The 27,228-nt window shown below is 35.1% G+C and overlaps 3 protein-coding genes across 4 annotated transcripts in view; 1 reads left to right on the top strand and 2 right to left on the bottom strand.

Moving 5' to 3' along the window:
• Window positions 1–12,156: 12,156 nt before the first annotated feature.
• LOC130612386 (diphthine methyl ester synthase-like) overlaps window positions 12,157–27,228 on the bottom strand; it is a 41,409-nt gene continuing 26,337 nt past the window's right edge. Inside the window, exons 6-9 of one of the 2 annotated variants that reach the window (XM_057433690.1) lie at window positions 13,571–13,691; window positions 12,867–12,906; window positions 12,524–12,627; window positions 12,157–12,453 (exon numbers count right to left, since the gene is read on the bottom strand). In XM_057433690.1, coding sequence (XP_057289673.1) covers window positions 12,257–12,453; window positions 12,524–12,627; window positions 12,867–12,906; window positions 13,571–13,691 — 462 coding nt within the window. In that variant the 3' untranslated portion in view covers window positions 12,157–12,256. Of the gene's footprint in view, window positions 12,454–12,519; window positions 12,628–12,866; window positions 12,907–13,570; window positions 13,692–27,228 lie in introns of both variants that reach the window. The other variant, XM_057433691.1, reaches the window with a different exon arrangement.
• Window positions 13,645–27,223, bottom strand: LOC130612385 (uncharacterized). The gene is made up of 2 exons (XM_057433689.1): window positions 17,973–27,223; window positions 13,645–17,850 (listed from the first exon to the last, which is right to left on the bottom strand). Exon 1 carries the CDS (start codon window positions 22,368–22,370, stop codon window positions 21,411–21,413), a length of 960 nt encoding a protein of 319 aa, XP_057289672.1. The 5' UTR covers window positions 22,371–27,223; the 3' UTR covers window positions 13,645–17,850; window positions 17,973–21,410.
• Window positions 20,624–21,405, top strand: LOC130612387 (uncharacterized). Its single transcript, XM_057433692.1, has one exon. It carries the CDS (start codon window positions 20,720–20,722, stop codon window positions 21,068–21,070), a length of 351 nt encoding a protein of 116 aa, XP_057289675.1. The 5' UTR covers window positions 20,624–20,719; the 3' UTR covers window positions 21,071–21,405.

Genomic DNA, 27,228 nt, shown 5'->3' with positions numbered 1-27,228 from the left:
TAATTAGAAAAGGGGGGCAGATATTACAAAGTGGGGCATAACAGTCCACTATAGTAAAATTTCTTGGAGCGCCTCTTAATAATTTCAAACAAAATTTTATAATGTTTATATTTTTTTTCATTCTCAAGAGTTCTGCTTTTCAAAAAACTTTTCATACTAGCGCTGTTTCTTTTTAGATGATTTTAACAAACCTTTGGTTAACCAAGGGTTTAACAAAGTCTTAGTTTTAACAAATGTTGTTTGTTCTGGGAATGCCTGATCATATTGTTGTTGAAATGTTTGAAGAAAGATTTCATAAGCTTTATCAGCGTTCTTGTTCTCTAAAACAGGGCTCCAATCCACACAATACAGCAGGTCATTAAAATAACTAATAGATTTATCATTGATCAATCTTTTTGTTATTTTTATTTTTTCAGAGCAATTGTGTAAATGATTTGTTTGTGACGTAATGAAAATTGGAAAATGATCAGAAATATCTGTTTTAATTATCCCTGTTTTAATTGTCGTATTTTGTGAAATCGTTGGTTATGATATGATCTATGGCTGTAGCACTAGATCTCGTCACTCGAGTTGGCTTATTAATAAGTGGGATAAACCCATTTTGAAAAACCGAGTTAAAAATTTTTTTTATAGATTTGTTTGTGTTAAAATCAAGTGTTACACCAGGATATGTCGCAATCAACGTATAATGTCGCAATCAACGGTAAATGTCGCAACGTCGCCGGTAAATGTCGCAAATCAACAGTAAATGTCGCAAACCCAACGGTAAATGTCGCAAATATTTTGTGCCTAGAACGTTAAAATCAACAGTAAATGTCGCACAGAAATTCACAATTAACAGTAAATGTCGCAATTTTTTTTTGATGGTTTCAAACTTTTTTTGATTAAATAACATTTTTTTTAATAACACTTAACTATAAAGAAAGAATAAACCACCTGCACCTTTCATATTAATGCTCAATGTGATAGTTTTGCATCATAAATTTTGAATAGCGGCGCGTGTCCCTATTGTTAAAGGTATTGAAACAATGAACTATCTTTTGAACTTTTAAACTGTTTTGATTGCCTTGAAATTAGATGTGAATCGTGCATTCTTGAAACGATGAACACTGTAGTGATGCTTGTAGTTTTTCTCGCTTATTTTGGAGGCGCGTCTGCCGTTAAGCAGAGGATCATAAAAGCTTTCACCGAAGAAGAGTATGCTATTTTAGTACGGATAATAACTAACTCTTTTGAAACGCCAGTAGTTGATCGAACGGCACTGAAGAAGTCCGTGATAAGAAAATACCAGCGATGGATAAAACAAGGTAAAATTTATCAATATGCTTTTAACACAGGTTAGCTTACCCATCAACTATATCATAGAGTGTTAAGATGTGTATTGGTAGGATTCTGAAGATAGTGATGTGATAAAATTACTGTCGCACTAGTGTGTAGTTTTCGTTTTACTTTTAATAAGGCAAGGATGTACGGATTGGCCGAGCGGAAACGCGGTCTATGTGGGAGGGGAAACAACTGATCAGAAAAGAAGAATTGAGAAATTCCAGAAAACGAAAGCTTACACAGCGTATACAGGCCCGCTTTGTCGGGTGTTCTGAGGGACATGTAATTACATCAAAACTTAAATAGCCAGTCTAAGTTAAAGTTTATTATATACAGAAAAAAACGCTTCAATTGGACTCCTTGAAATTTAACGATTGCTAAATTCTCCAATTGGATAAATACAACCGAAGCTGGGTCAAAAGATGTTGAAACACCCTGTTGTGAGTAGTCGCAAGTAATAGAGCTAACCTAGTATGCATTTGTCTTCTTTAGAACACGAAAAGGCGTTTCGACAACCGGCCCCTCTCTCCAGCCTATAACATCGAACAAAGTGTCAGAGAGACATCAAATAGATCTTGTCGACATGAAAAATGACGCTGTTGAATATCGGGGAAATGTTTATCGGTATATATTACAGTTCAAGATGTTTTCAGTCGTTTTCTTTGGCTACGACCTCTCTGCAGAAAAAAAGTTCAACTGTGTCCCATGAATAGATGAAAATCTATCGTGAACATGGGCCACCGAAAGACTTGCAATGCAATAATGGTGGAGAATTTAGAGGAAACACGGAAAAAATTGTAAAGCTGTTGGTGTAAAAATTATTAACTGTCGTGCTTGTCATCCTCAAAGTCAGGGTAAAGGTTAAACAAAGTCATCGATGATGGTAACGAAGTTGTAGAGAGTGATAATATGGAAGATGGTAACGAAGTTGTAGGGAGTGATAATATAAAAGATGGTACTGAAGTTGTAGAGAGTGATAATATGGAAAATGGTAACGAAGTTGTAGAGAGTGATAATATGGAAGATGGTAACGAAGTTGTAGAGAGTGATATGAAAGATGGTAACGAATTTGTAGAGAGTAATAATGTGGAAGATGAAGACGACTACGTCGCTCAAATTTATCTAGAAATGGTAAAAGATGATATTCCGCCGAATATGAGGATGCACGTTAAGGACTTAATTGAGTTAAGTGTTGGGAGGTGCAGCGCGATATGCTTGGAATTGAAAGACATTTTGTCAAACATCAAAAGCAGACCAAAAAGGTGCACGGGAAGGCTGGTGAGATGGGATACTGCTATAATCACATTGAAAGCGTTAACATACGGGTGGTTTGCAATATTATCCATCACTTGGCCTAAACAATAAAGGCATCTAAAAACTTGCTTATATTACATATTTTCTTATTTTTGTAATATTTTCTATGGCGTTCTTTGTTGTGTTAACAACTGTAACAAAGAACGAAAGAAACGTTTTTACAGTGAAAATTACGTTTTAAGTTTACTTTGACGATTTGTCGAACTTTTGTTTTAACGTCTTCCCTTTCATTACACTCATCACAAAACCGTAAGGAATTGATCTTTTCATAAGTGGTAATTTTTTGGAGATAACATTAAAGTTTAGTTTGTTAGGATTATTTGCGTATGTAAGAAAAACATTTTTAGCTTCTTCAAAATTTTTATTCCTTCCCTCGGTGTTTCTTATGTTGTAGAACATTTTGAGAGTAATATGTTGATTTCTATCTGTGCGACATTTACCGATGATCATCTATTTTGGTGCGACATTTGCTGTTGCGACATTTACCGTTGGGTTTGCGACATTTACTGTCGACTTGCGACATTTAATGGCGACGTTGCGACATTTGCCGCTAATTGCGACATATCACGTTGATTGCGACATATCCTGGTGTAACAGTTATTGTTAGCGCACGTGTCTGATTTTAGGTTGAATAGAATAGAATTATGAATAAACATGCACACTCCTCCGCCTTTTTTTTGCAATTTCTAATTTGATGAATTACTGTGTAATTTTGCAATTGAAAATTTGAGTTTTCTTATATTTATATCATTACACTACGTTTCAGCAAATCAAATAATTTTAAATGTGACTTTCAGGTTATGTAAAAGATGTTTAGAATTTTCAAAAAATTTTTGTATGCTTCTAACATTAAGATGAAGTATTGAAAAAGATTCTATATCTATTTCTGTAGAAAGATTGTCGGCATTTGGATTATCATATTTTGCATTTCTAGTTATCTCATTATTATAAAATTTATGTCTGGATCAGTTAAATCGTTTAAAAGTAAAGTTTCGTTACCCTGGAATGGGTCGAATTCCAAGTTTTCGTAGTTCGTATGTTCAGCCATTTTAGAATTAAAAATTAATCACTAAAAATTATGTATAGGCTTAAGTGTTTTGTTCTGTTTTCTCCTGGTTCTTTTTTCCAATCCTATGCGCGCGCTCAATAATAACATTTCCAACTCCAAGCTTATTTTCAAATAAATCCAATACCTTCTTTTCCGTGTCATCCCAGCTCTCACCATTATTCTCCGGCAACCCACTGATCCTTAAGTCTCTGTCTATCTTCAAGCTGCCTAAATTTCTTTCTATCTTCCTGTTCCAGTTCTCTTAATTTCTGTCTTTCTCTTCTTCGTTGTTACTGTGTTTTCCTTTTTTTTAATTCTTTAATTTTCTTTTCCTGTATGTCTTGTGTTACGGTAACACTCCCCTCCAGATCTTCTTCTTCTCCTCCTTCTTCTTCTATTTCGACCAATTTTTTAACTGATTGCCGTAACGTCACGACATTTAAAGTCCTACCTGACCTACTCCGGCTGTGTGCGTATCTTAATATTCTTTAAATTGGGAAAAGAATGAAAACTGCGTTACGAATTTGATCACAAATGTTGTTATAGACTGATATTTTAATATTATTTGATGAGCTATGCTGGATACGCCTTTAAATTTTTGTTGCCAGTTATGTTTTTAACGAGGCGGATTTTGTTCAATTAAACCGAGCTCTAGGGGTTAAGGTACGAGTCGTTCCATTCGAGGGACCGAGTTCAAGGACGCTATATTTGTTATGCTCTGGCTTCTTCACCAAGCTGCGAATCAAAAATTTTTTGAAGAAAAGAAAGAGGAATACTTGGTTGGGTTAATATAATTATTTAACTGTCTAAATTTCAGTTCTATCAATGTTTAAGATATTCTCTTCATTGTGTCTATGTTTTCACATATTAAGATGAAATATCATCACGTTTTCTAGCCATGTGTAAATCTGAAACAAACCAATTTCCAGATTTTAGCTAGCTAACGTAGATTTTAATTCAGCTTCCCGCTAAAGCCAGCTATCTGTATCTAGCCTTATTTATTCTTATTATTTTAAAGATTGGTATATTATTATTTATTTTTATGTAGGGGTTGTGGCTCTCTTCTAGGTAGCTCTAGCTACTTCTGGCTGAAGAGTAAAAGCAGCCAAATGCAGTTGTTGGCTAGCTACAACAAAATTCTTAATCAATGTTTCTTATGCTAAATGCAATTAGTAGGTAGCGACACCTTTTATTAGTCTCATGAAAACTTACTCTGCAAAATAGAATAGCTGAGTAATTTCTTTAGCTGGACAGGGTAACGACAGTCTGTTTTCCCGTGTTCTTAATTTAAACCGAAGTTGCAATAAAGTTTTTTTGAAGTGACTCATAAATCTTGTTTATCAGTGTTTAAATTCCACAGTATGTACATACCCCCACTGAGTATCCTAGTACTCCACTCCATGTGGGTCAGCCCTACTCCTTCTAGAAGGTTCCTCCCACAATCCCTTCCCTCAGAGCATATATAGTTGGCACATGGTTTTCATTTTCCTCTTCAGTTCTTCAGCCGAATTTGCTAATCATTGCACTCATTGCTGAATTTTGCATAGCTAGCAAGCTACTAATTTTATATTAAAAAATGAATGTTTTCACTTACATTTTGCTGGCATTGGTATCCTCTGTACATACATCAGCTGCCCCCTCAGACAACGATGATGCTGCATCACAAGCAGGCATCCTTCCTCTGGCAGCACAGAAAAAATCTAAGCGTCGAAGACCGCGTTGTCCTGGTTGTCGAGAGCCAGTTGACAATCATGACTTTAACCCTCCAAGTCGACTTTGCCAAGGTCGAGAAGTGTTGTCCTCTCAAATGAACTCAGATCGACATGTCAAGCAGCAACACCTTTCATCTGACGGTCTACAACGCCTCAGCGTCAATCCATCCACCAGAAGTCTTCAAACGAGACACAGGACCAGTCAGCAGCTCATCACCTCACTGACCTTCGTAACGAACTGGATCGCTTTGAAGACGAACATGCCACTCTTCAGCGTAGCATCAAATCCGACGAAGCCAAACTTCGCCAATAGATCGCTGAGCGACAGGCTCAAATCCAAAAACTGCGTTCAGTCCGACCACGAACAGAGCCACTTGTTACTCCATCAGCCACGGCTAATCATTCCTGTGATGACCCGAACCTTCAAACACGGCAGCCATTTATGATCGATCATCTTCTGCGCCCATCGATGTCTTACGAAAATTTTGGCCATCCTTCGGACCAACGATCACAACGCTCCCTCACAGACGTTTATCGCGAGCAAGAACATCGTTCCTCTGAGCTGTTCTTGCGACCATCTCGAACCTCGGATACTGGACAGGGTAAGCGTTTACGAATTGTCGATTTTATGTCCCGTCTGCGGCCTACTGAGGAAGAAAAAGTTATCACTACTGACTCTAATGCACAAACTAGGCTTATGTTGTCGATTGGTCATGCAAAACCGAAATTGGAGTCTGTCAGCCTCGAACAATTTTCAATCGCCAATATGCGAATTTTTTACGAATTGTTGTGTAGTAATAGGCTTCCTACGTCTTCTGACTTGCGAGACTACCTCTCATATTCAATTAAAATTATGAAATTGGCTCGGAAGTATTCCTGGGAGTCAGTGTTGAAGTATGATGATGAATATCGGATTCTTCAGCACACTTATGGCTACCCATGGTCCTTCGACAACAGCTATCTACACGAGGTTATGCTCATGCGCCGCTGGGCAATGCAATCACGCGCTTTGTCTAGTACAGGGGGGTCTAAGCCTAGTTTTACTGGGCCTTCGCTTCCTGCATTAGGTACACACACCCAGACTGGAATCGAGATTTGTCTAAACTTTAACCTCCTTAAGGGTTGTCAAAAACCGGATTGCAAATTCTCACACTCCTGCAACCGCAAGGTTGGTAATCAGGTTTGTGGCAAGCAACACCCAGGTTGTCAACACACACCTTCTAAATGACTAGATTTGCCTATGTTTTCCTCACCTCTCAATTTGAAATTATGGACCACTGAACTAGCTGATGACCCAGACAGGGAATTCTTTCTTGATGGAATTACTCATGGGTTCCAGCTTTTGCCTGCAGACATTTCTCTTACGCCTGCCGAAATGCATAATTATTCCTCAGCTACTAATCCTCTCTCTGCTGATAAGGTGGAGGCTACTATCATAGAGGAAATTAGTGCTGGCAATTGTGTCTTGACAGACTCCAGGCCTACTATTGTTAGTACCTTGGGGGCTGTTCCTAACCCTGATAGTGAGGACCTGCGCCTCATTCATGACTGCTCAATGCCTCCTGGTAAAGGTGTTAACACCTACATTACCGTTAAAAAACAACGATTTCAAACCATAGATCACGCTGTCAAGCTGATAAGTAATGGTTGTTTTCTGGCAAAAATTGACCTAAAACGTGCATACCAGTCATTACCGGTGCACCCTTCTAGCTATGCTGCCCTAGGTTTAAAGTGGAAATTCAAGGGTGCCTCAACTTTTTCTTACCCTGTGGATACACGCCTACCTTTTGGTGGTAGGAGTGCTCCTGGTATTTTTCACCGCATAACTCAAGCTGTTCGGCGGATAATGGCTAAGAAAGGCTTCAACCTCCTAGTTGTGTACCTTGATGATTTTCTCATCATTGGGAGAAACTGGAGTGAATGCAAAGCCGCATTCGATGCTTCGACCGCTTTACTGTGTCTTTGGTCTTCCAACTCCGTCCATCTAAAGTTGTTACACCATGTCAGGAGCTTGTGTTCCTTGGCGTCCTTCTTAATTCTGTTGATTGCACGGTTTTCTTACCAGCTAATAAATTGTCTGCGTTAAAGGAAACGGTCAACTCTTTCTCCCTCCGGAAAAGAGCCTCCAAGAAACAGCTTCAACAACTTGCAGGACGCCTTAACTGGGCCTTTAAGGTGGTGTATGATGGCCGTACCTTTTTAAGATGCGTTCTTGATCTGATGAACACTTTGTCGTCCCCTGCCTCGCGATGTCGCTTGACACCTAAATTCCACAGGGAAATCGACTGTGGTGACAGTTCTTGGACGTTTTTAATGGGAAGTGCGACCTCTGTGACACTCGTCCCATTACTGACTTAGAAACAGACGCATGTTCCACTGGTATGGGTGCTTACTTTCAAGGAGATTGGTTTTATTCCCACCTTCTTGTTGATCACCCGGCCATTGCTCATATGCACATCAACTTCAAAGAAGCACTCTGCATAGTGTTTTCTGCGATGCGATGGTGTTCTTCCTGGAAAACAAAACCATCTATGTGTACTGTGACAATACTGCTGCTGTTGCTATGTTAAATAAGGGTACCACATCCAACATTGTTATTATGAAGTACCTTTGGCACCTGTTTTGGCTTTCTGCTCTTTACAACTTTCGCTTAAAAGTTTACCATATACCGGGGATGGAAAATGTTACAGCCGACCACATTTCCCGGTTAGACGATGCGTCACATATCCTTGCTTTCATGCAACAAATTGATCTGCAAGGGATATGTTCTGCAAATATCTCTGCCTTTTTGCACATGTCTGAGTCCTGTTATTATTATCTATTAGCTAAGTTTTTTGTTATCGGTTAGGACGTTTTTTATTGTTGTTCTAGATCTCGCCTCTTTCAAACATGACCTGCTCTCTGATGTTTTGTTTTTTCGTGAAGCCACCTACTCTGCTAACACAAAATAGAGCTACCGCACTCATCGCTCTGCATATTATAAATTTTGTAAACTCATGCACCTCCCAATTGTTCCTGCTAATACATCAAGTCTCTGTATGTACGCTGCCTACCTTGCCCGTTTTCTCCTTCCGCAGTCAGTTTGTGTGTACCTAATTTTTGTTGGACTTTTGCACCGGGAGATGGGGTTCCATAACCTCTGATAACTGGGTCCTCTCCTCTGTTCTGGCTGGTATGAAGCGGATGCTTGGTGTTCCACCACAGCCCCGTCTTCCTATTACCATAAATTTGCTTCTTGGTATCCGGTCTCGTTTAAATCTCAATTCCAGTAAGCATGCCTCACTTTCGGCTATTTGCCTTGTATCCTTTTTTGGTCTATTTCGCAAGTCTCACCTACTACCTACATCGTCAGCTGCTTTCAATGCTCGCATCAACTTTACTAGGTCTTATTTTGTTTATCCCATTCACAGTTGTTGATACTAGTTCGCTGGAGTAAAACCATCCAGTTGGGACAGCGTACTATTACTGTTCCGCTGGTGGCTATTCCATCATCACCTTTGTGCCCAGTTGCTGCTGTCGCTCACACGTTTTCTCTTACGCCTGATGTACCAGCTAACTTTCAAGCATTATGCTGGCACGACTCTGCCTCATTCGCTACTAGTATTTTTACCTATCGATCTTTTATGGCCTGTATTAAGAAAGTTTTGACAGAGTTTGGGGTTCCTGATCACCTGTATGGGACTCACTCATTTCGACGGGTGGTGCCACATATGCACTGGAAGCGTGGGTTCCACTGGATTCCATCTCCATTCTTGGAGACTGGAAGTCAGATTCTATGTTTCTCTACCTACACATGCCACTATCTCAGCGCATGTCCGCCCAGCGTATCATGGCATTGCACCTTACCACACATTCCTAATTTACAATTTAACATACATTTGGATTTGGATATTCGCATTACCTACTATGTATATATTTGTAATATAGACTCAGCTTTATATTAGCTACTTCGTCTTTATATAGTAGTATGCTCACTCATTTATCGTTGTATATATTTAGTTGTTTTTGCGTATGCTGGCTGCTCTTTGTATTTATTTGTTGTTGTTTTTAGTATTCTTGCTAGTAGAACTGTTTACTGCATATTTGCGTTTTTACTGTGAGTTTAAAAGGGTATTACGCCTAAACGCATTGATGACACAGTTTACCTGTACTAAGCGCTTAGTCCAATGTTAACGATGGCTGTTTCCTGAGTTTCTGTTTAGCCGAAGTAACCATAAAATTTTTTTCAAAAAAAGGTATGGATATGACATTCTTTGCCTGTACTAATCCTTAGTCCGGAGTAATATTTATTTTTGAACTTTTAGCGGTAACGTTCTCTGAAAAATAAGAAAAGGTTGGCCAACTGTTTTTGCTATAACAGGGTATCAACGAGTTGTAAACTGTGTCTTTATTTCAGCTAAAGTTGTGAAAGTTATGTTTTGAAAAATATACAAGAAGCCCTGGGGACTCTAAGAATTTCCGCGCGCTACCAAAATATTTGATGAAAACCTGCTAATTCGTTGTGTTATTGTGCCAAACATTCGAAGGGGTTTGGTGCATGAACCTCTGAAGATAAAGCACACCAGTGACATTATATCTTACAACAAACGCAAACAAAACGAAACGTGTCATTAAACTCACATTTTAAAAGAAATTGCTAACAAAAAATACAGCCTATCATTCATGGTTGAAAGTCTTGCGATTGAAACGTTTATGGTCTTAAACGGCATTAGTTGACAAAAAATCAAAATTTTGATGTGACCATCATTTTCAGCATACTTTTTTTATTAACTGTGTCAGTTTTTGTCGAAAATAAAGCAGTTTTAATTTTTGGATAAATTTTGGCCTAAAATGGCATTTAGGTGACAAAAATCCAAATTTTGATGTCACCATTATGTTCAGCATACTTGTTTTGTTAACTTTGCCAATTTTTGTTGAAAATGAAGTAGTTTTAATTTTTGGACCAATTTTGGCCTAAACTGACATTTAAGTTGGCAAAAAACCAAAATTTTGATGTCACCATCATGTTCAGCATACTTTATTTGTTAACTGTGCCAAATTTTGTTGAAAATAAAATAGTTCTAATTTTTGGACCAATTTTGGCCTAAAATGACATTTAGGTGACAAAAATCAAAATTGTCACCATTATGTTCATCATACTTTTTTGTTAACTGTGCCAAATTTTGTCGAAAACAAATACCAATTTTAGCCTGAACGTCAATACGAGACTTTCCAGTAGTTAAGGAGCTTGGGTACGAAGTTTACATCTGTGATGGAGCAATGTGACATCCCAGGGTCGATTTTTTCTCAAAAAATGCTCCGAAAGAAAAAAACGACGGTTTTAAAGAATTTCCTATGCCTTCGGGCGCGGAAATTCAATTATACTGGAAAGACCATAATGTTGTGCGCCTATTTTTTTCAAAATATATTTCACCGGAAACACCATAATGTTCTGCACCTCACATAATTTATGAAATACTTATACTAAAGCGCTTCACCTGAATGTGTGGCACAGTTTACAGTTCTTATTAATCGCTCTTCCAGGCGTACTTGTGGTTTAAGCCGATGTTTCGACTCCGGGTCCCCCCACTAATCTAAATATTAATACCACGGAATCGCATTTTGGATTTAGTCTCTATTGGTAATTTTATACCAATGAACGTAGTCTTAACCTTTGACTTGTAGGATCCAACTTTGTGGTCAAATCTTAGATATCTTGAACTTGATAAAGATTTTAGTCATGTCACAGGTATAATAAAACATTTCCAAAATATAGCTACACCACAAGCAATCATATTTAATAAATTGATATGCTTAAACGTCTCTATTTCTTTCTTATGAATGTAAAGTGTAGTGCAGTATTCTTAAAGTATTAATTTTCACAAATCACTTTTTGTATATTTGTACTACATAAAACATTTTGCAAGTTCAAGATAATACCATGGGATAACAATTTATTTTAAATAACCGAATAACATTGTAGAAGTTCTGTACAAAACAGGCTACTGGCGACCTAGGTATAGGGAACAAAATTACACACGAACAAGAATCCGAAATCTTTTAGCCTGCAAGGGCTTTTCATTTTTCATTGTATCAAGTCTGTCGTTCAGAATTGCCCTGTTACTACTAATAATCTTCAAAATATCTTTTTGTTACTGTAGAAAAATTTCTTTGAATATATCTATAACTAGCTCAACTGAGATCGTTAGGTTGTCTTCTTTCTCCATATTTTTATTTAGCTATTATCATTTATTTTTATTTTCTACGATTGATTTTTATCTTACACGAGTGATATTTTAAATTATTTCTGTAGAGCAAATTAAAACACGTCCGGTCTCTTTCAATGCATGATAATGTTTTGATACACATTAACAATTTAAAAAATGGATGGTGTGTATCACCAGTTAGACCAATATGCTCTACGACTTGTAATTTTTTATTTAAACGTTAATCAGTTCAGAAAACAAGCTTATAGAGTTTATGTTTCCAAAGAAGGACAGCGTGTCGTTTTTCTTAATGTTGGGGAGCGTATTGTCTGTAGCCCAGAAAATTTCCTTCTGTTTGGTGGTAATATTGAGTAAAATTCTAAAATAATAAAGACATATGTCTTACAAGTTACTTCTGATGTTAAGTTTTTAGAAAGTCAAACATTTATAATAGCAGGTCCAGAAGGTAATGTGAAAGTTGAATTCAAATTAACTGAACTTTCAAATAATTGGTTTCCGTTAGAAAATGCTAAACGAACTTTCGATGTTGTGAAAGTGGAAAAGAGAAAAGAAGTTTTGTACGATACATATCTGATTGACTTTTTTTAATTTTCCGACGTGATGTCATCAAGTGATAGAACCGCGTGACAGCACATGTAATCTGATCATCTGCTTTAAAAATCTTCTTTATTCACTGCAAACAACTTTAACATATCATTCTCTAAAAAATGCATTTCTCCAGGAATAACTAAAGAATGAATAGGAGGACCAACATCGGCATTCAGCAAAGTGGATATTTTTCCAGTTACTATTTTTTGATCATCCCATCCCACACGCGCAAGTATGACAGCATAACAGTCTTCGCTTATTGCTAAAATATGAACAAACGAATTCAAGCTGTGTGGTCTGGGTAGCAATAAAACTTTGAAAAACACACCTACTGCATTCTTTATTTTCCGCATGTCTTCGATCCGAAACATACAGTAATTGTTGCATCGCGTCCTGCGCAGTTAAGTAGCAAGGTGGCTCGTAAATCTTCCTTCCTCTGTAAAAAAAATTATTAAGTATATATTAGTTATTAAGTATGTCTATATGTATCGGAATAGAGTAGGATTTTCATGAGGCAATAGTTTGCCGCAAAATATTGTCCCAATTGGCAGATAAGAACTTGCAATTCAGGATGAAAGGCGATGATTTTTTGGTACTTTTCAAGTTCTATTTGTTTACTCAAGATGGAAAACTGATCTCACATATTTTTTTAGTAAAAACAGAAACAAGAAATACCTTATCATATTTTCGATAGTCTGTTCTTTAACTTTTATGTCTAAAAGTGAACAGAAAGTTTAAGTACGCATTTCTTTATATTGAGCAACCCCAATTTTCATTTTAGTCTAAGTTGCTAAGAAGTTTCCAAGCGTATTATTCTAATTTTACAAGATCTCAACTTCACAGTAGTTATCCAGGTTATGTTATTTATTGAAAAACTGTTTTGTAGGTTGTTTGTTAGAATTCTCCATGTCAGTGACTCATCGAAAAACGGGTACCAAAAGCTAAAGGGAGACATACACAAATTATGAAAAGAATGCATTTCGCAAGACCAACTAATTAAGAAGGTATTGTACGCATATAATCACATACAAGTTTTTTTATAAGAATATATGTTAGCAGGGTGATGTTTAGAATTAATGGTTTAGATCAATGGGGAAATAAGAATAATGACCACCCTTTTATATAAAAAGGCATCTATTCACAAATATTAAAAATCATCAAAAATAAAAATTTAAACACATTCACAGAAAAACTCGTTTTGAGTATTTCGTAAAACGAAGGAGAGATATAAACAAAAACATCAGATCGTTAGATGTACTTTTGTGTGTGCAACATGGTCAAAAATCCTTGCCAATCCGTGCAAAATCGATCATCACGTGACCAATTTCGCACGGATTGGCAAGGATTTTGGACTTCGGAAATACTAGTATGGAACTTACCCAATAAACAAAGAGTATGCAAACCTCTCTTTTTGTTCTCAATTATTTTACCGTAAAAACTATCTGGTTTCCAATTTTCTGACCACATCACTATAGATACTGTTTCTCCAAAATTGTAAAGCTGTAATAACAAAATATTAATATCTATTTTATAGATTGATTGTTAGTATGATTAAATTATAAACAAATTAAGCGTAAGATATGCTGACCACACCATAAAGACCATATAATAATTTGACTACAATTATTTCCTTTTTTAAACCCGTATTTTTCGCAGCTTCATTTCGGTACCAGCATAGAGTACACATAATTTTGACAGTTTTTCCGACAAGTCTCTATATTAATAATAGTCGCATTCTAGCTGTCGGCAAAGAGCGGGTCAAAAACAAATGCGATATTCTTTTACCGACTTTATGATCGCTCGCGCGATTTTTATAAACCAATCTTTGCGGCCTAACTGATAGAGAATGCTTGATAAAGCATGGCCTGCTACCACGAGGAATTATTGATTAGTCCATACTCAGGGCTGAAAATTCTGATGACGGTGGTAATCAACTGACGATCTCGCAATTTAGCTAGTATCTACAATTTAACAACCAATATCACCAATATTATTGGATTATAAACAAAAGACCGAACATCTAATGGATTACCACGAGGATAGCGCCTTTGCTATATTTTTTACATTACATACATACGAAGAAAGATAAAACGACCAGAGTTACAACAGCCATTTAAATATGTGGTTTGCAGGTCAAACTTTGTTGACAAATTTTGTCTAATATGTTTCTACATGTCACGTTTTCTAAATATATGTATAAATCATAAACAAACCGAATACTAGATTTTGGCTACAAACGTAGATGGTGAGAGCATAGACGGCTAGGTAGGGAATGATCAGCTTTTAGACATTATCGCACTTATTTGCGACTGTATTATAAAGGATCAAAAATATATGATATGTATATGCCATACACAGATACAAGAGTTTTGGAATAACTTGCAAAAGCACTCTTAGAAAAAAATCTAATCTTTGGAGCATTAAAATCACTTAGGACTTGCCCTAAATCAGTACAAACTGTTGAACTTTAGACAATATGGATTTTAATACTTTATGGCTTGTTCAAAAAAATTATTCCTTAGAAACTAAATATATATACAAAAACAAACTTTAATAGAAAAAATACATCCATCTGGAAAGAGTATTATGCATATACAATAGTATTATGTTTTAAGCACTGTTTAAAGAAATATGACAATAACAGATCACACTACTCTTTAGGGCCAATTGGAGGCATTGTTTTATTTACAATATCGCAAAGCATTGTCCAAGTAGAGCTAAGGAGATCCATTTTGTTTATTGGCCAAACATTGTTCAATATAGTCCATTCTCGCACACGGCCTATAAATCTGTCAACGTGTACGCGTAAAAGCAATGTTAAAATTGTCTTAAATAAAGGATTTTTTTTGTTTCGGTCAGTAAGCGTTACACCTTTATTTGTACATAGTCCTTTAATTGTAAAGCCTTTGTCCGACATAAACCTCGTGTTCTTCTTGTAAAAAATCCAGAATACCAGTTTTCGCAGTAATTTCTGAGTCTGAAATTGATTCTAGGCATAATCACTGAATAATAAGCCCATACCATGTGGTGAAATGCCAAAAGTGCTTTGCCAGTGACGTGTTTTTGTACTTTTTGCCTTGATAACAATATCCTTATCCATCGTCTGAGAAGAAAATCGGATATACAGTTACAACTCCAAACAAGATCAGGTTGGTTGCACGAAAATTCTCAATTTCTTCTTCAAATTCTTTAAAAGGGTTATCATCTTTGGCTTTCAATTGACACCTTAAGACTTTCGAAAGACTTTTGCTAGGCAATTGTCGATAATCAATGCAACTTGTCTTCCTTCAGTATAAAATTTCTTGCCCATGACTCTGACCCACTCTTTAAACAAATCGCAATCCATTCAGCTTTTGCGTTGATTTCTGTAGTGACATGGTAAAAACTTGACGTTCTTGAAGCATCGTGGATTATTGGCCTTTTCAATAATGAAAATCGGTAACTTTTCTTCAACTGCATTAGCTAGTGCCAACACAGTAATGCCAATTTTAATCAACTTTCCACCAATTATAAATGTCTTTGGGCTCGCAGTTTGATAAAAAAAATAAGAAGAGAAGTTTCCCACAACGGGCGACTATGTCTGGTGTAACTGATTTTGATTCACCTGATACGGTCTTGAATGCAATGTGGTTTCGTTCCTTCCAGTGCCATAGCCAGCCATCTGATGTAATCGCTTTCTCGTGGATCATGGCTGCAGATAATGGGACTTTTTGACATCGCATGTTCTTAAACCAGTTCAAAAGAGCCTTTTCTACCACTTCAAAGCTACCTGTTCTCAACTTTTGTCTTTAGCGTTGGCTTCGTTGTCTAGTGAGCCCATAAGTTTCTCTTTGTTCTTGACCCAAGTTGACAAAGTGACTTTTGGTACATTATCTTTTGCAGCTACATCGGTAAATTATGTTAATTTTGGCGGGTTTTTAATTTAATCCTCGCCAAAATTTATCCACCTAAGGTACAATTTCAGTGCTTTAAGCTCTACACAATGGAGGCAAACGTAAAAATAAGTTTCTAAATTATTTTCTTTATGGATAGGTTGTTGACGTCATCAAAATTCAAATGACGGTTCTTTTTCATTGTTATCCTGCCCAAGTGGATTTTTCCACGGACTTTATCGACTATTCCCTTATAATCTATATAATAGTACGCCAGTTCCTTGCGTCTGTAACAGGCAAAGTGGATGTGTTCATTTTTTTATGTTGCCGAAAAAAAATCTTTGATGTTACCGAAAAAAAATATGTCTTCTTTGTCGAGAAAAGCCGCGAGTTTTGTTTGTTTGTTTACGTTTACGTGATCAAATAAAAAATTTAATTGGATAAACCAAACCACGTGATCAAAATAAAGCAATTTTATTTTGATCACGTGTTTTCTTTCCAAGTTTCCCCTGACGATCAAAACAAACGTAAAAAGTTTTTTCAAGTTCAGGAGACGAACAAACGAAGTAGGTTGCTTACTATATGTACAAATATTGGAAAAACCATTTATTTTGTGTGTTGTAACATGTCCTTTATTTTTGTTCAAGTAAATTTTAAGTAGAGATGAAAGAAAAGTAAATCTTAGAATTTGGAAAAGCAAAGTTGAGGTGGATTTGCTGAGATCGTGTGGTAGACTACACTATTAGCTAGAAAAAGAAGTTTTAAAAAATCAGTTGTTAGTTAGTAACCTATTTACCTAGATTTATAGTTTTTGTTGAATCCACGTTCTGGACGCATGTAATTTTTATAATCTCGCAAGCGTCTGCGACTTGGAAGTATAACAAAGCCTGTGCCGGTCTGGCTATCATGTCTAATCTCATCGTATGCAGCAGGTGCCAATGATAGACAGTAGGGATGGTAACGAGCCCCAGTTTTGGCAAATTGTGCATATTTTCAGAAAAACTTCATAAAAGATGGTATTTTGGAAATATCAGCATTAGACATAATAGATACCAAATCATTGCAGAGATCTGTAGTGATTGGAATAGCTGATGTTGCGATTTCATCCTGTAACTTCTGAATTTCGCCTGTTTATTCTCCACACGATATTTTGCAAAGTTAATTTTATTCGTTCCGGAGATGTAAGTGAAATTGGAGCATTGGATTTTGCTGGCTCGGTCAACATGTTAGACTTTCGTTTTGAAGCTTTTCGTGCCTTAGTTGCTGCCTTGCTACAATTAACACAACAACTATCACCCTTTACCAAACCAAAACAGTCAAAACACCTGTGGTATACAGTTTGATGTAAAGGAACTTCTGCATGTTTATGCACTACAAATGTTCGTGGAACCAAGTGCTTCTTTAGGTAGCTGCTGCTGTGCAATTCCTGGACATTTGTTAAAATCTGACAACAAGTGTATAAGCTGGGACAATGTTATATTATTCATTGATTTGTTGTTATTTTTATATATTTCATGCTCTCTGTGTAAACACCATGTTAATATTCCGATAGTGAAAGATAGATCTTCAACAACATATTTGGTATCATAAAATCATCATTTTGTTTCACAATAAGTGCATAGACACTGTTACTCTTCTCAATTTTCCAAAAATCAGGTAGCTTTAAAGATTTGATCCGTGAAACAAAATTCTGAAGTGAAGTGTACTGTGGCTTGTAAGCTTTTTCTTGAGGTTCAATTTCATTTCTTTTCTCAAAAATGCTATCTGTTGAAGCACTTGGACCAGTGCTAAAATAATAAGGAAGTAGCTATAATTCTTATGAAAAAAATGCACAATATGAAATAAACAAAATAGGTCTCACACTCGACACAATGAGTTGTCTATCTAACGATTGTTAATGTATTTTTACCTTGTTGAAGAAGCAACACTATTCTGTGGCAAGTTCAATGTTGGGGTTGAGCCAGGCTTAAACGTTCTCTTTGTATCATCTAAAAGTTGAACATGGAATATGTAGAATATGCATATTTGTGTTTAAACAATAATTCTAAATTGTTTTGTATATATACGTTGTAAAATAATGTTGTGGGGAAAAAGCATTTGTACTTACGTTGAAGTAAGCAATCTTTTGCAAAATGACGTTCACATATGTGTAATGTTCTCTTCCCAATCTGCACTTTTAACTTCTGGTCTACGACACGATCTTTGGTTATCACATGGATGAGTTTCTCACGCCATGAACTACTATATTCATCGTTTCCTTTCGGAACACCAAAAAATAGACGTATTTGGGGTCTTTCTGGAAACATTACACCCATAAATCGAGCAATTTGCCCCAGGCATTTTCACCAAAACAAACGAATTTACTTGTGAATGAAGCCTTAGTTGAAGAAAGTTTCCGCGTTGTTTCCATTTTAATGCCCTCAAAAGTTGTCTGGGTACTAATACAGCAAGGGACACGATTTCAAATCGAGTTTGCGATGAGTCTCCAGACTATCTCTGTTTCTTATGACTATGTTAGCAGCGAACGAAGTATTTGTTCGTAGATTCACCAATATTGGAAGAGTAGAAACAGAGTAGAAATATGGTGACTAATGTTATTAATTGCGCGAATGTGATTGGATTCGCGGTATCAGAGGTAACGAGAGTCGACACGCGAATCAGATTCGCGGATTCGCGTCGGATTTGACAGCCTGGGATAAAAAGTATTTTTTGTTTACATGAAATCAAGTAACACAACACGAAACGCAAGATTTCGATCAGCGAAAAAATCTTTTTTTCACAGGTTTTTAGTGGTACCTAGCTACCTAGAATTGCTTTGGCTTGCTAAAAAATAGGTCTTTTCAGCAGCTTTCTAGTCAGAGAATTGTTGTTGATGCTTTGCACTATTGAGTATAGGTAGATTTGCATCCTTCTGATTCATATGTTCATTTTCATCCAAGCCCAACAATATATTTGTGTAAAGAATATAGATACAATAGGACCTTGCTTTAATTAAGGGCACATCTTTTTGCCTGCCACACAGCTGTTATAGACTGTCGAAACTAGCTCAACAAAGAAATCCATCTATAAAATTACTGGAGTAAGCTATAAAGTATTATTTTGCAGTTATACTTTTGACATTTGCATTCCAATTTTACGCCTCTAGCTAATTGTCAAATAGACTCTGCAAGGTAAAGTTTCTTTTCTGTTACATTACCAAACTATAATCACTTAAGGCAAATATGTAAAAGGATGAATATTCAACTGAGTGATACAGTAAGTCGTCTAGTTTATAGATGGAGAGTCTTGAAGGCAGGGAAATACTGTAATTCATCAGTAACTAACTAATTACAGAGTAAAGGGTAAGTGAAGTAGGTGACAAGTGTGTAAACACCTAGAATTGCTACAAAAAGTACCAGTTAAGTTACATGCCACAAAAAAAGTTTAAACATGTTCAAATTCTACTACGGCTGCACACAAACTTTTAACCAATCAGCGCTGTAAAATCAATTGCAGCAAGTGAGAAGGCCTTTAACATTTTTTTTAGTACATAAAATTGGATATGGATAAAAAGGAGACAGAGATAGTTAAGACTGAACATTTTAATTTAGAGTTTCAAAAAGAAGCTCTTTTGGATATTATAAGCCTGAAATATAAAGATAAGAATGAAAAGAACTTCGGATTTCAACGATTATGAAGATCTTTAGTTTTAGTTTTACGTCTGTTTTGTCCCTCCCCCTCCTTTTGAGTTTTTTAATCTTATTTTACTATTCAATTGTTGCATATGTTCTTTTAGTCGTATTGTGTACACATACAGAAAAAAAAACGTTTAAAAAATTGTATTCAGAAAATAAGTACATCAAATCAAATATACCGTGTACCTAGCCCTTAATATCTTTAATTAAGCAATAACATGGTGTGTATCCAGGTTTTGGCAGGAAATGAACACACGCTCAGTATTTTCTGTGCGCTTTCAGGTGTCAGTGTCTTATCAAATTTAGCATTTTGCATGCGGTACTGTTAAGGAAAAAAAATTGGCAGAAAGAAAACTAAACTACAATATTCTCTCTAATTAGCGGACAACGTTAGTGCATGAACAAAGTGTCCGCTAATTAGAGGTGTCCGCCTTTTAGAAAGTTTTGCAATGTAAGATCAAAATTTTAAGAAAATGCAATTTTGTATATGAAATATGTAACTTGAAAAATTAGCAGGTACCGTGCTGGACATAGACACGAAAAAAGAAGAAACAACTAAATTGAACGTAATATAACTTTTTTTAAAATAACAAACAAATATCAACATCATAATATCAACTAAATTAACGAAAAGATTTTTTAAAAAAACTTTACTTGAAAAAAATTTTTTTTTAATAGATTCCTGACTTTCCTTTCCTGACTCAAATAATTTCAAGACTGCCTTTAAAGGAGTGGTTCAGTTAAAAAAATTTTTTTTTAAATTCATGTGTAACTGATTTTGTTAACGTAAAGAAAACAAAAAAACTTTTACTAAAGTAATAAATAATTCATAACAATAGATCTTTTGAACCAATTTCATAAGCTATTTTTTGAGCCTTTTTTTCTGACGTCATTGAGGCATATGTGTTAATGTTTAAGAAAGAAATGTGCTGAAAAGAGTTTAAAAACAGAAAACAACCCACACTTAAACTATACTTAAAAAATGTCTGACTCAGAAAATTTTTCAAATGATGAAATATTTTTTGAACAAGAAAGTGAAGATGAAGATGTTGAAGAAATGGAAGGAATGATGAAGGCGTTGAAACCATATCTTTTTGAACCAGAAATAGATATCTCTTCCTCTGAGTCGGCAGCTTCAGACGAGGAAGAATTTTTAGATTTAACTAATGATGAAGTTTCAGCAGAAGAAAAGACAAGAACTGGAAATACAGAGTGGTGCACCTGTGGAAAATGTAAAGTAGAGCAAAGAGATATTGATTGTTTGTGTTGCCAAGAAGTTGGGGCTTTGCAAGACAAAATTGAACAGCAACTATGTGTAACACAATTAGAATAATTTAAGACACTCTGTTTGAATGCAGACGTTTTAAAAAATCTTCTTGTTGGATTACACGAATCAAAAGGAGACCATTTAGAAGAAAACATAAAAAATAGGTCAATGCGATATGCTGCATACAAACAGTTTACATGGTGGCTGTACCAACATTTGGGGAAAGGAAATCGACGTGTTATTCCGTCTTGTGCCTTGTGGGAAATACGAAACTTATATCCAGAGCTTGATAATAATTATGTTCCTTACTCCGAAGGAAAGAAAGACTAACATGGAAATTTAAGACTTGTGTCATCTTTATATTTAATATGGTGAATTAAATATAAATGTCTAGAAAAAAATAGTTTTATTTCTGAAATCTGGAGACCTGGTTTGTGATCAGCTCCTTTTTGTTCGGCTTGGGAGTTTTAGCAATGTTCTTTGGCAGGTTTTGTGGCACTTTTGGAAGCTCTAGTGTCAATCCGTTTGAAGTGCATTCAAGGGTCTGTTCAACCATTTTGTGCAAATATGAATTGTTTTTATCAGCTTTAATTGGTTTTGATGACCATGTTCCAGTGATTTTGGAAAAATTAACATTATATCTTTTTTCTCCTCCACTTGTAGTTGCTTGTTCCAAGTTGCTACCTTTGTTAAAATCTAAAACTGCCAACTGGCTTCTAGTGATCATTCCAAGATGTGAAAAATGTTGACTTTTTGGTGCCCATTTATTGTACAAAGAATGGTACACTTCCAATGTACCTGTGTGAGAAAATCTTGTAAGATGTTTTAAGTCCGCTAATAGCGTTTTATTTAAAACTATTGACTGCAAAGCAAGAAATGCGTCGGAATTTGCTTTAATCCATTCTTTAGCTTTTGCTTTTTTTCTTGGCAAAGGAGGCTGCTCACATTTCGTGAACTTATTACTGCCTGTCCATTTGTGCTTGTTTTGGATATGAAATAAAACACTTATCCATTTTTCACGCAAAAGCTCCTCGTCTTCATTACAAGTAGCACACGCCCACCATAGATGATTACAAATAGATTTTATCCATTTCTGGATAATGTTGCAGGAAGAATTTTTGCTGGCAGCTACAAGTTTTGCTTTAATGTTTTTGCAAAAGTGCCAAATGTCAAATTGATGGATAATATCAGGTTGTTCTTCTCTTATATACTTTCGTATTTGTTTATGCCTATCTGTTGTTATCTGTTCTATTACAGTGTTTTGACTCTTCAAGTACGTAAGAGCTTTAGTAAACCCTAGTGTTTTCCATTCTGTAAGAATTCCCTGCTTCAGACACCTGAGTGATTGATAATGCAATAATTTCATTGGTCTTCTGGTTCATTAGTGAATAAGTTAGATATTTTGCATTGTGGCCAGGGCTGTCACATCTTCCATCGCCACTGAGATGACTTGGACCCATTAATTTTTATTTCAATTATTAATTTTGTGTTCATTCTAGAATAATTTTTATGCACTACTCCTGCTAAGAATTTTCTTTGAATTGTGTAATAACTAGTTTTAGTTATCCATTGAATGCTTGCAAGGTTGAAATATTTAGCCATTCGTTTGAACGTATTTGCACTAAAAAGTAACGCTGCTGCTTGCGTTAAGTTTCCCTGTGAATACCGATTGATAAAGAAGTTCTTTCTTCTATATTGAAATATTTCAAGTTTATTAATCTATAAATCATGGTCAGCGCTTCATGCGTGGTGATCTTCTCTTCAATGTCATCATTCTCACAATCGTTATCGCTCTCATCAAAATATGTTTCATGTTCTTGAAATTCCCGAACACTTCGATAACAGCTGAGGTTTGTGGAAAGAGGGTTAATCGTGGAGGTGGATACGGTCTGGAAATACCATTTATATTTAATTTTTATGGACAACAAAAGTTGATTGACTGGTTTGCGAAGAAAATTGAGGCTAAGACATTTCTTGTAAAGTTTCAAAGTGTTTAAAATAAATATTTCAAAATTATTCACTTTTTCATTATTTTTGTAGGCTGATCCCTAATTTTTGGACTGTCCGCTAATTGGAGAGAAAAAAAACCTATAGTTGCCATTTCGTTTCAAACTTTTTTCCGCTAATCAGAGTGTCCGCCAGTTAAGTCTCCGCTAATTAGAAAGTTTTTTTATGAGACTTTGTCCAGAAAACGGGCGGTGCATGGACAAAGTGTCCACTAATCAGAGGTGTCTGCCTTTTAAAGTGTCCGTTAATTCGAAAGAATACTGTAATAAATTCCTGCCAAAATTAATTTTTTCCAACATCCACCTGTGGCTAAGTTTTTAATTTTAGTATTCAATGACCTCTGACATTCTTTTTACCTAAGTTTACATGGTTGATATCGCAAAAAACGTTCCTTTTTTCAATTTCAAAAGCATACCAAAATTATTTATTTTGTAATTTTCCAAATTAAATTCCGCCAACTCTGCCAAAGTCACTCTCCACTAAATTTTTTACTGTCAAGATATTGCTAGCACACTTTAACCTACTTGCATGTGTGTGAAGGTGTTCACATACTGTCGAACACCTCTTCGGCAGAACTCTTTGTATCGGCATGAGTAGTACTTAAGTCAACATATGTATAATACGGTTTTAACTTTAGAATAATAACTTTCATATTTTCAAGTTTTCAAGCCATATTTATTAAAGCAGGCAGAACAAACAAACACAAAAAACATAATAGAATGTTGTTGATATTGTTGAAAAAAGTATGGATTAAGAAGATTATGAATTAAGAAGTTCATACTATTTCTAATAATTTTTAATATATTTTTAGCCATAAATAGAAAAGCTTCGGAAGTGCTATTGACAATTGAAGCAAGATTTCTTTACAAATACCAGACAATATTGGGTCTTTCCACTAATTTGGAACAGTCTTACTCTCTTATAAGGAAAAGACTTGAGAGAGTAGAATGCATCGTGGAATTAAAATTAAAATCCAACGAATAGAGGTCCATTTTTTTTCTTCTCTCAGCCCTGAGAGAAACATTTCTACACCAGACAAGCAACCACAATTTATGTTTCTTATTGCCTAATGCAATATTCTACTTAAAACAGGCGATAAATTTCTAATTATTTTAAGATGTGTAAATAGAATAATTGTACAATCAAGAATGTAATTTAACACATTACACATTTTGTCTCTGCTATTTAATTTTCGCACATGGTTTAACAGAAACCTAAATAGAGAATGCTGTTTCCAACTACAGCTTTTCATCAAACATCACAAAAAAATTGTTATATTCTCTGCTTGTTTTGTACTAATGAATGATAGCAGACGGATATATTTTTTTTTTTTTAACAGACAAGAAAGTCATGAATAAAAAATGTGATATCAATAAATGTTTTTCATGAATTCTTTATAGGTTTGCCTTTTCATAGTTAATTAGCAAATATTTCTTGGGTTTAAGGCAATAAATAACAAATTAAGTTTGATAAATTTTCTCCCTGATCTTTGTCAGAGCATCTTCAGATCATAACTAAAAACGTCTTTCAACATGCATGTACAAAATGTTAAAAAATTCTCTTGATAAAATAAAATGTATAAAAATCGTTTATTAACAATAAAAGTCGTTAAAAATTATAGTATGTTTTCCCAAATTTCAGATAATCGTCTTATTTCATCTTTTTTGTTCAATAAATCCGATTTGTGTTGTTTAATCGCTAATGCCTCTTTAAATTTTCTTTTATTAAAATTGTTTTCCCTATAGAGAATTTCTATTTTCTCAAAGTTCATTTCGTGTTTTGTTTCTTTTATGTGTTTGGACATTCCAGAGACGTTTTCTTTATCGTTTTTTGCGCCATTTTTGTGTTCTTTTATTCGTGTTGTCAACTTCCTTCCTGTTTCTCCGATGTAATATTTTCCACAATCTCCACACGTTACTTTATATACAACACCTGATTCATTGTCTTGGTTTCCGTTTTTCAATATTTTGTTGCCTTTTACAACATTTTTTAGCGCTTTGTTTTTCGTATGTGTTAATTTTACATTAAATTTCTTGCATACTCTGGCGATTTGTTCTGAGATGCCTTTTTCATAGGGTAAAAACAGTCGAATTGAATTTGTGTCGTCATCTGTCTGGTTTCTTCCATTACATTTTTTGTTTAATGTTTCTTTTATCGTTTTTGTTACGATGTTCTTGGGAAACTCATTTAATTGCATAGTTTTTTGTATATAATTCAATTCTTCTTTGAGGTCTGTTTCTTCTGTGCAAATGGTTTTTGCTCTTCTCGTTAAAGTTTTAATTATCGATAATTTTACGTGTAAAGGTTGGTTTGACGTATAATTAGTGTATTGTCCCGTATGCGTAGGTCTTTTCTCATTATTAAACAATCCAAAAATGGGATCTGGTCATCCTTTTCTTCATCCGCTGTGAATTTTACCTTTGAATGAATGTTATTTAGCTCATTTAAGGTGTCCTCGGTTTTATGCTTTGTAACAGTGAAAGTATCGTCTACTTTTCTTAGCCAAATTCTTGGTGCGTGTAACATTGAGTAGATACTCTTTTCTTCTATTCCTTGAATGTAGATTTCGGCAAAACATGGCGACGCAGGTGATCCAATGAAGAGACCATCCGCCTGGTTGTAGAATTTGTTTCCTATTTTGAAGGTCATAAATTCAACTGAGATTTTCACGAGACGTACTAAGGCTTCTTTATTAACATTTGTTTTAAAAGTGCAATTAAATGAGTTTCTATGCAATGAAATGAGTTTCCCAAGAACATCGTAACAAAAACGATAAAAGAAACATTAAACAAAAAATGTAATGGAAGAAACCAGACAGATGACGACACAAATTCAATTCGATTGTTTTTTACCCTATGAAAAAGGCATCTCAGAACAAATCGCCAGAGTATGCAAGAAATTTAATGTAAAATTAACACATACGAAAAACAAAGCGCTAAAAAATGTTGTAAAAGGCAACAAAATATTGAAAAACGGAAACCAAGACAATGAATCAGGTGTTGTATATAAAGTAACGTGTGGAGATTGTGGAAAATATTACATAGGAGAAACAGGAAAGAAGTTGACAACACGAATAAAAGAACACAAAAATGGCGCAAAAAACGATAAAAAAAACGTCTCTGGAATGTCCAAACACATAAAAGAAACAAAACACGAAATGAACTTTGAGAAAATAGAAATTCTCTATGAGAAAACAATTTTAATAAAAGAAAATTTAAAGAGGCATTAGCGATTAAACAACACAAATCGGATTTATTGAACAAAAAAGATGAAATAAGACGATTATCTGAAATTTGGGAAAACATACTATAATTTTTAACGACTTTTATTGTTAATAAAGATTTTTATACATTTTATTTTATCAAGAGAATTTTTTAACATTTTGTACATGCATGTTGAAAGACGTTTTTAGTTATGATCTGAAGATGCTCTGACAAAGATCAGGGAGAAAATTTATTTAACTTAATTTGTTATTTATTGGCTTAAACCCAAGAAATATTTGCTAATTAAATGTTTTTCGTCATAAAAAGGTTTTTGTACTATTATCATCTGCTACCTCTGAGTGATTATTCATTTCACACAGTTCCTCCGAAAAGTGCGTTTACTATCAGAAAAACTTTGCGAGAAGTGCTTTTCTCAGCTAAAATATTATGTCCCATGTTTTCGGGTGTGTCTGGTTGTACAGTTGGTTATACATCAACAAGTGTTGGCTACAAACCCAATGTAAATTCGCGATGTTACTTGATAAGCATCATTGCTGCATTGGAATACTGAACAATTTTCTGTGGTCGATAAAGCAAAACAGCGGTTGAATAGATCAACATGCATTTAAGACTGCTAGTAAATAGATATTCCATAATTTGATATTACGTGAAGACGTTTTAACAGTACTGGATGCATTAATTGTTTCATTGGTCTCTTATTGCACGGCAATGTCACAAATTTATCTCCTAGGTTGGTAACTTGAATGTCTATTTCGAATGTATTCATATTATTTTATTTTCATTTATTACGATTGGGTTAAAAGAGCAAATCTTGATCACATTGTCGGATGTAATATGTCAGCAACTGACACACCATGAAATTTAGAAAAGTGAGGAAGAAGTCGGCTGTTTTAATTTTGCTTACAACTTTAGGTTAATCAAAATTAAAAACATTAACACAATAAGAACTTCAAGAATACATAGCAGCGATTTTACAAAAAACATGCTTACTAA

The sequence above is a fragment of the Hydractinia symbiolongicarpus genome, chromosome 10, assembly GCF_029227915.1.
Source record: "Hydractinia symbiolongicarpus strain clone_291-10 chromosome 10, HSymV2.1, whole genome shotgun sequence".
Classification (NCBI taxonomy): Eukaryota; Metazoa; Cnidaria; class Hydrozoa; order Anthoathecata; family Hydractiniidae; genus Hydractinia; species Hydractinia symbiolongicarpus.
Note: the sequence above shows the minus strand (reverse complement) of the source record. Positions and strands in the feature narration are given on the sequence as shown.

Bases quoted from the DNA above. Each gene is read 5' to 3' on its own strand.
- LOC130612387 (XM_057433692.1), top strand. From the start codon at position 20,720: ATGTCTGACTCAGAAAATTTTTCAAATGATGAAATATTTTTTGAACAA.
- LOC130612385 (XM_057433689.1), bottom strand. From the start codon at position 22,370: ATGAAATTATTGCATTATCAATCACTCAGGTGTCTGAAGCAGGGAATT.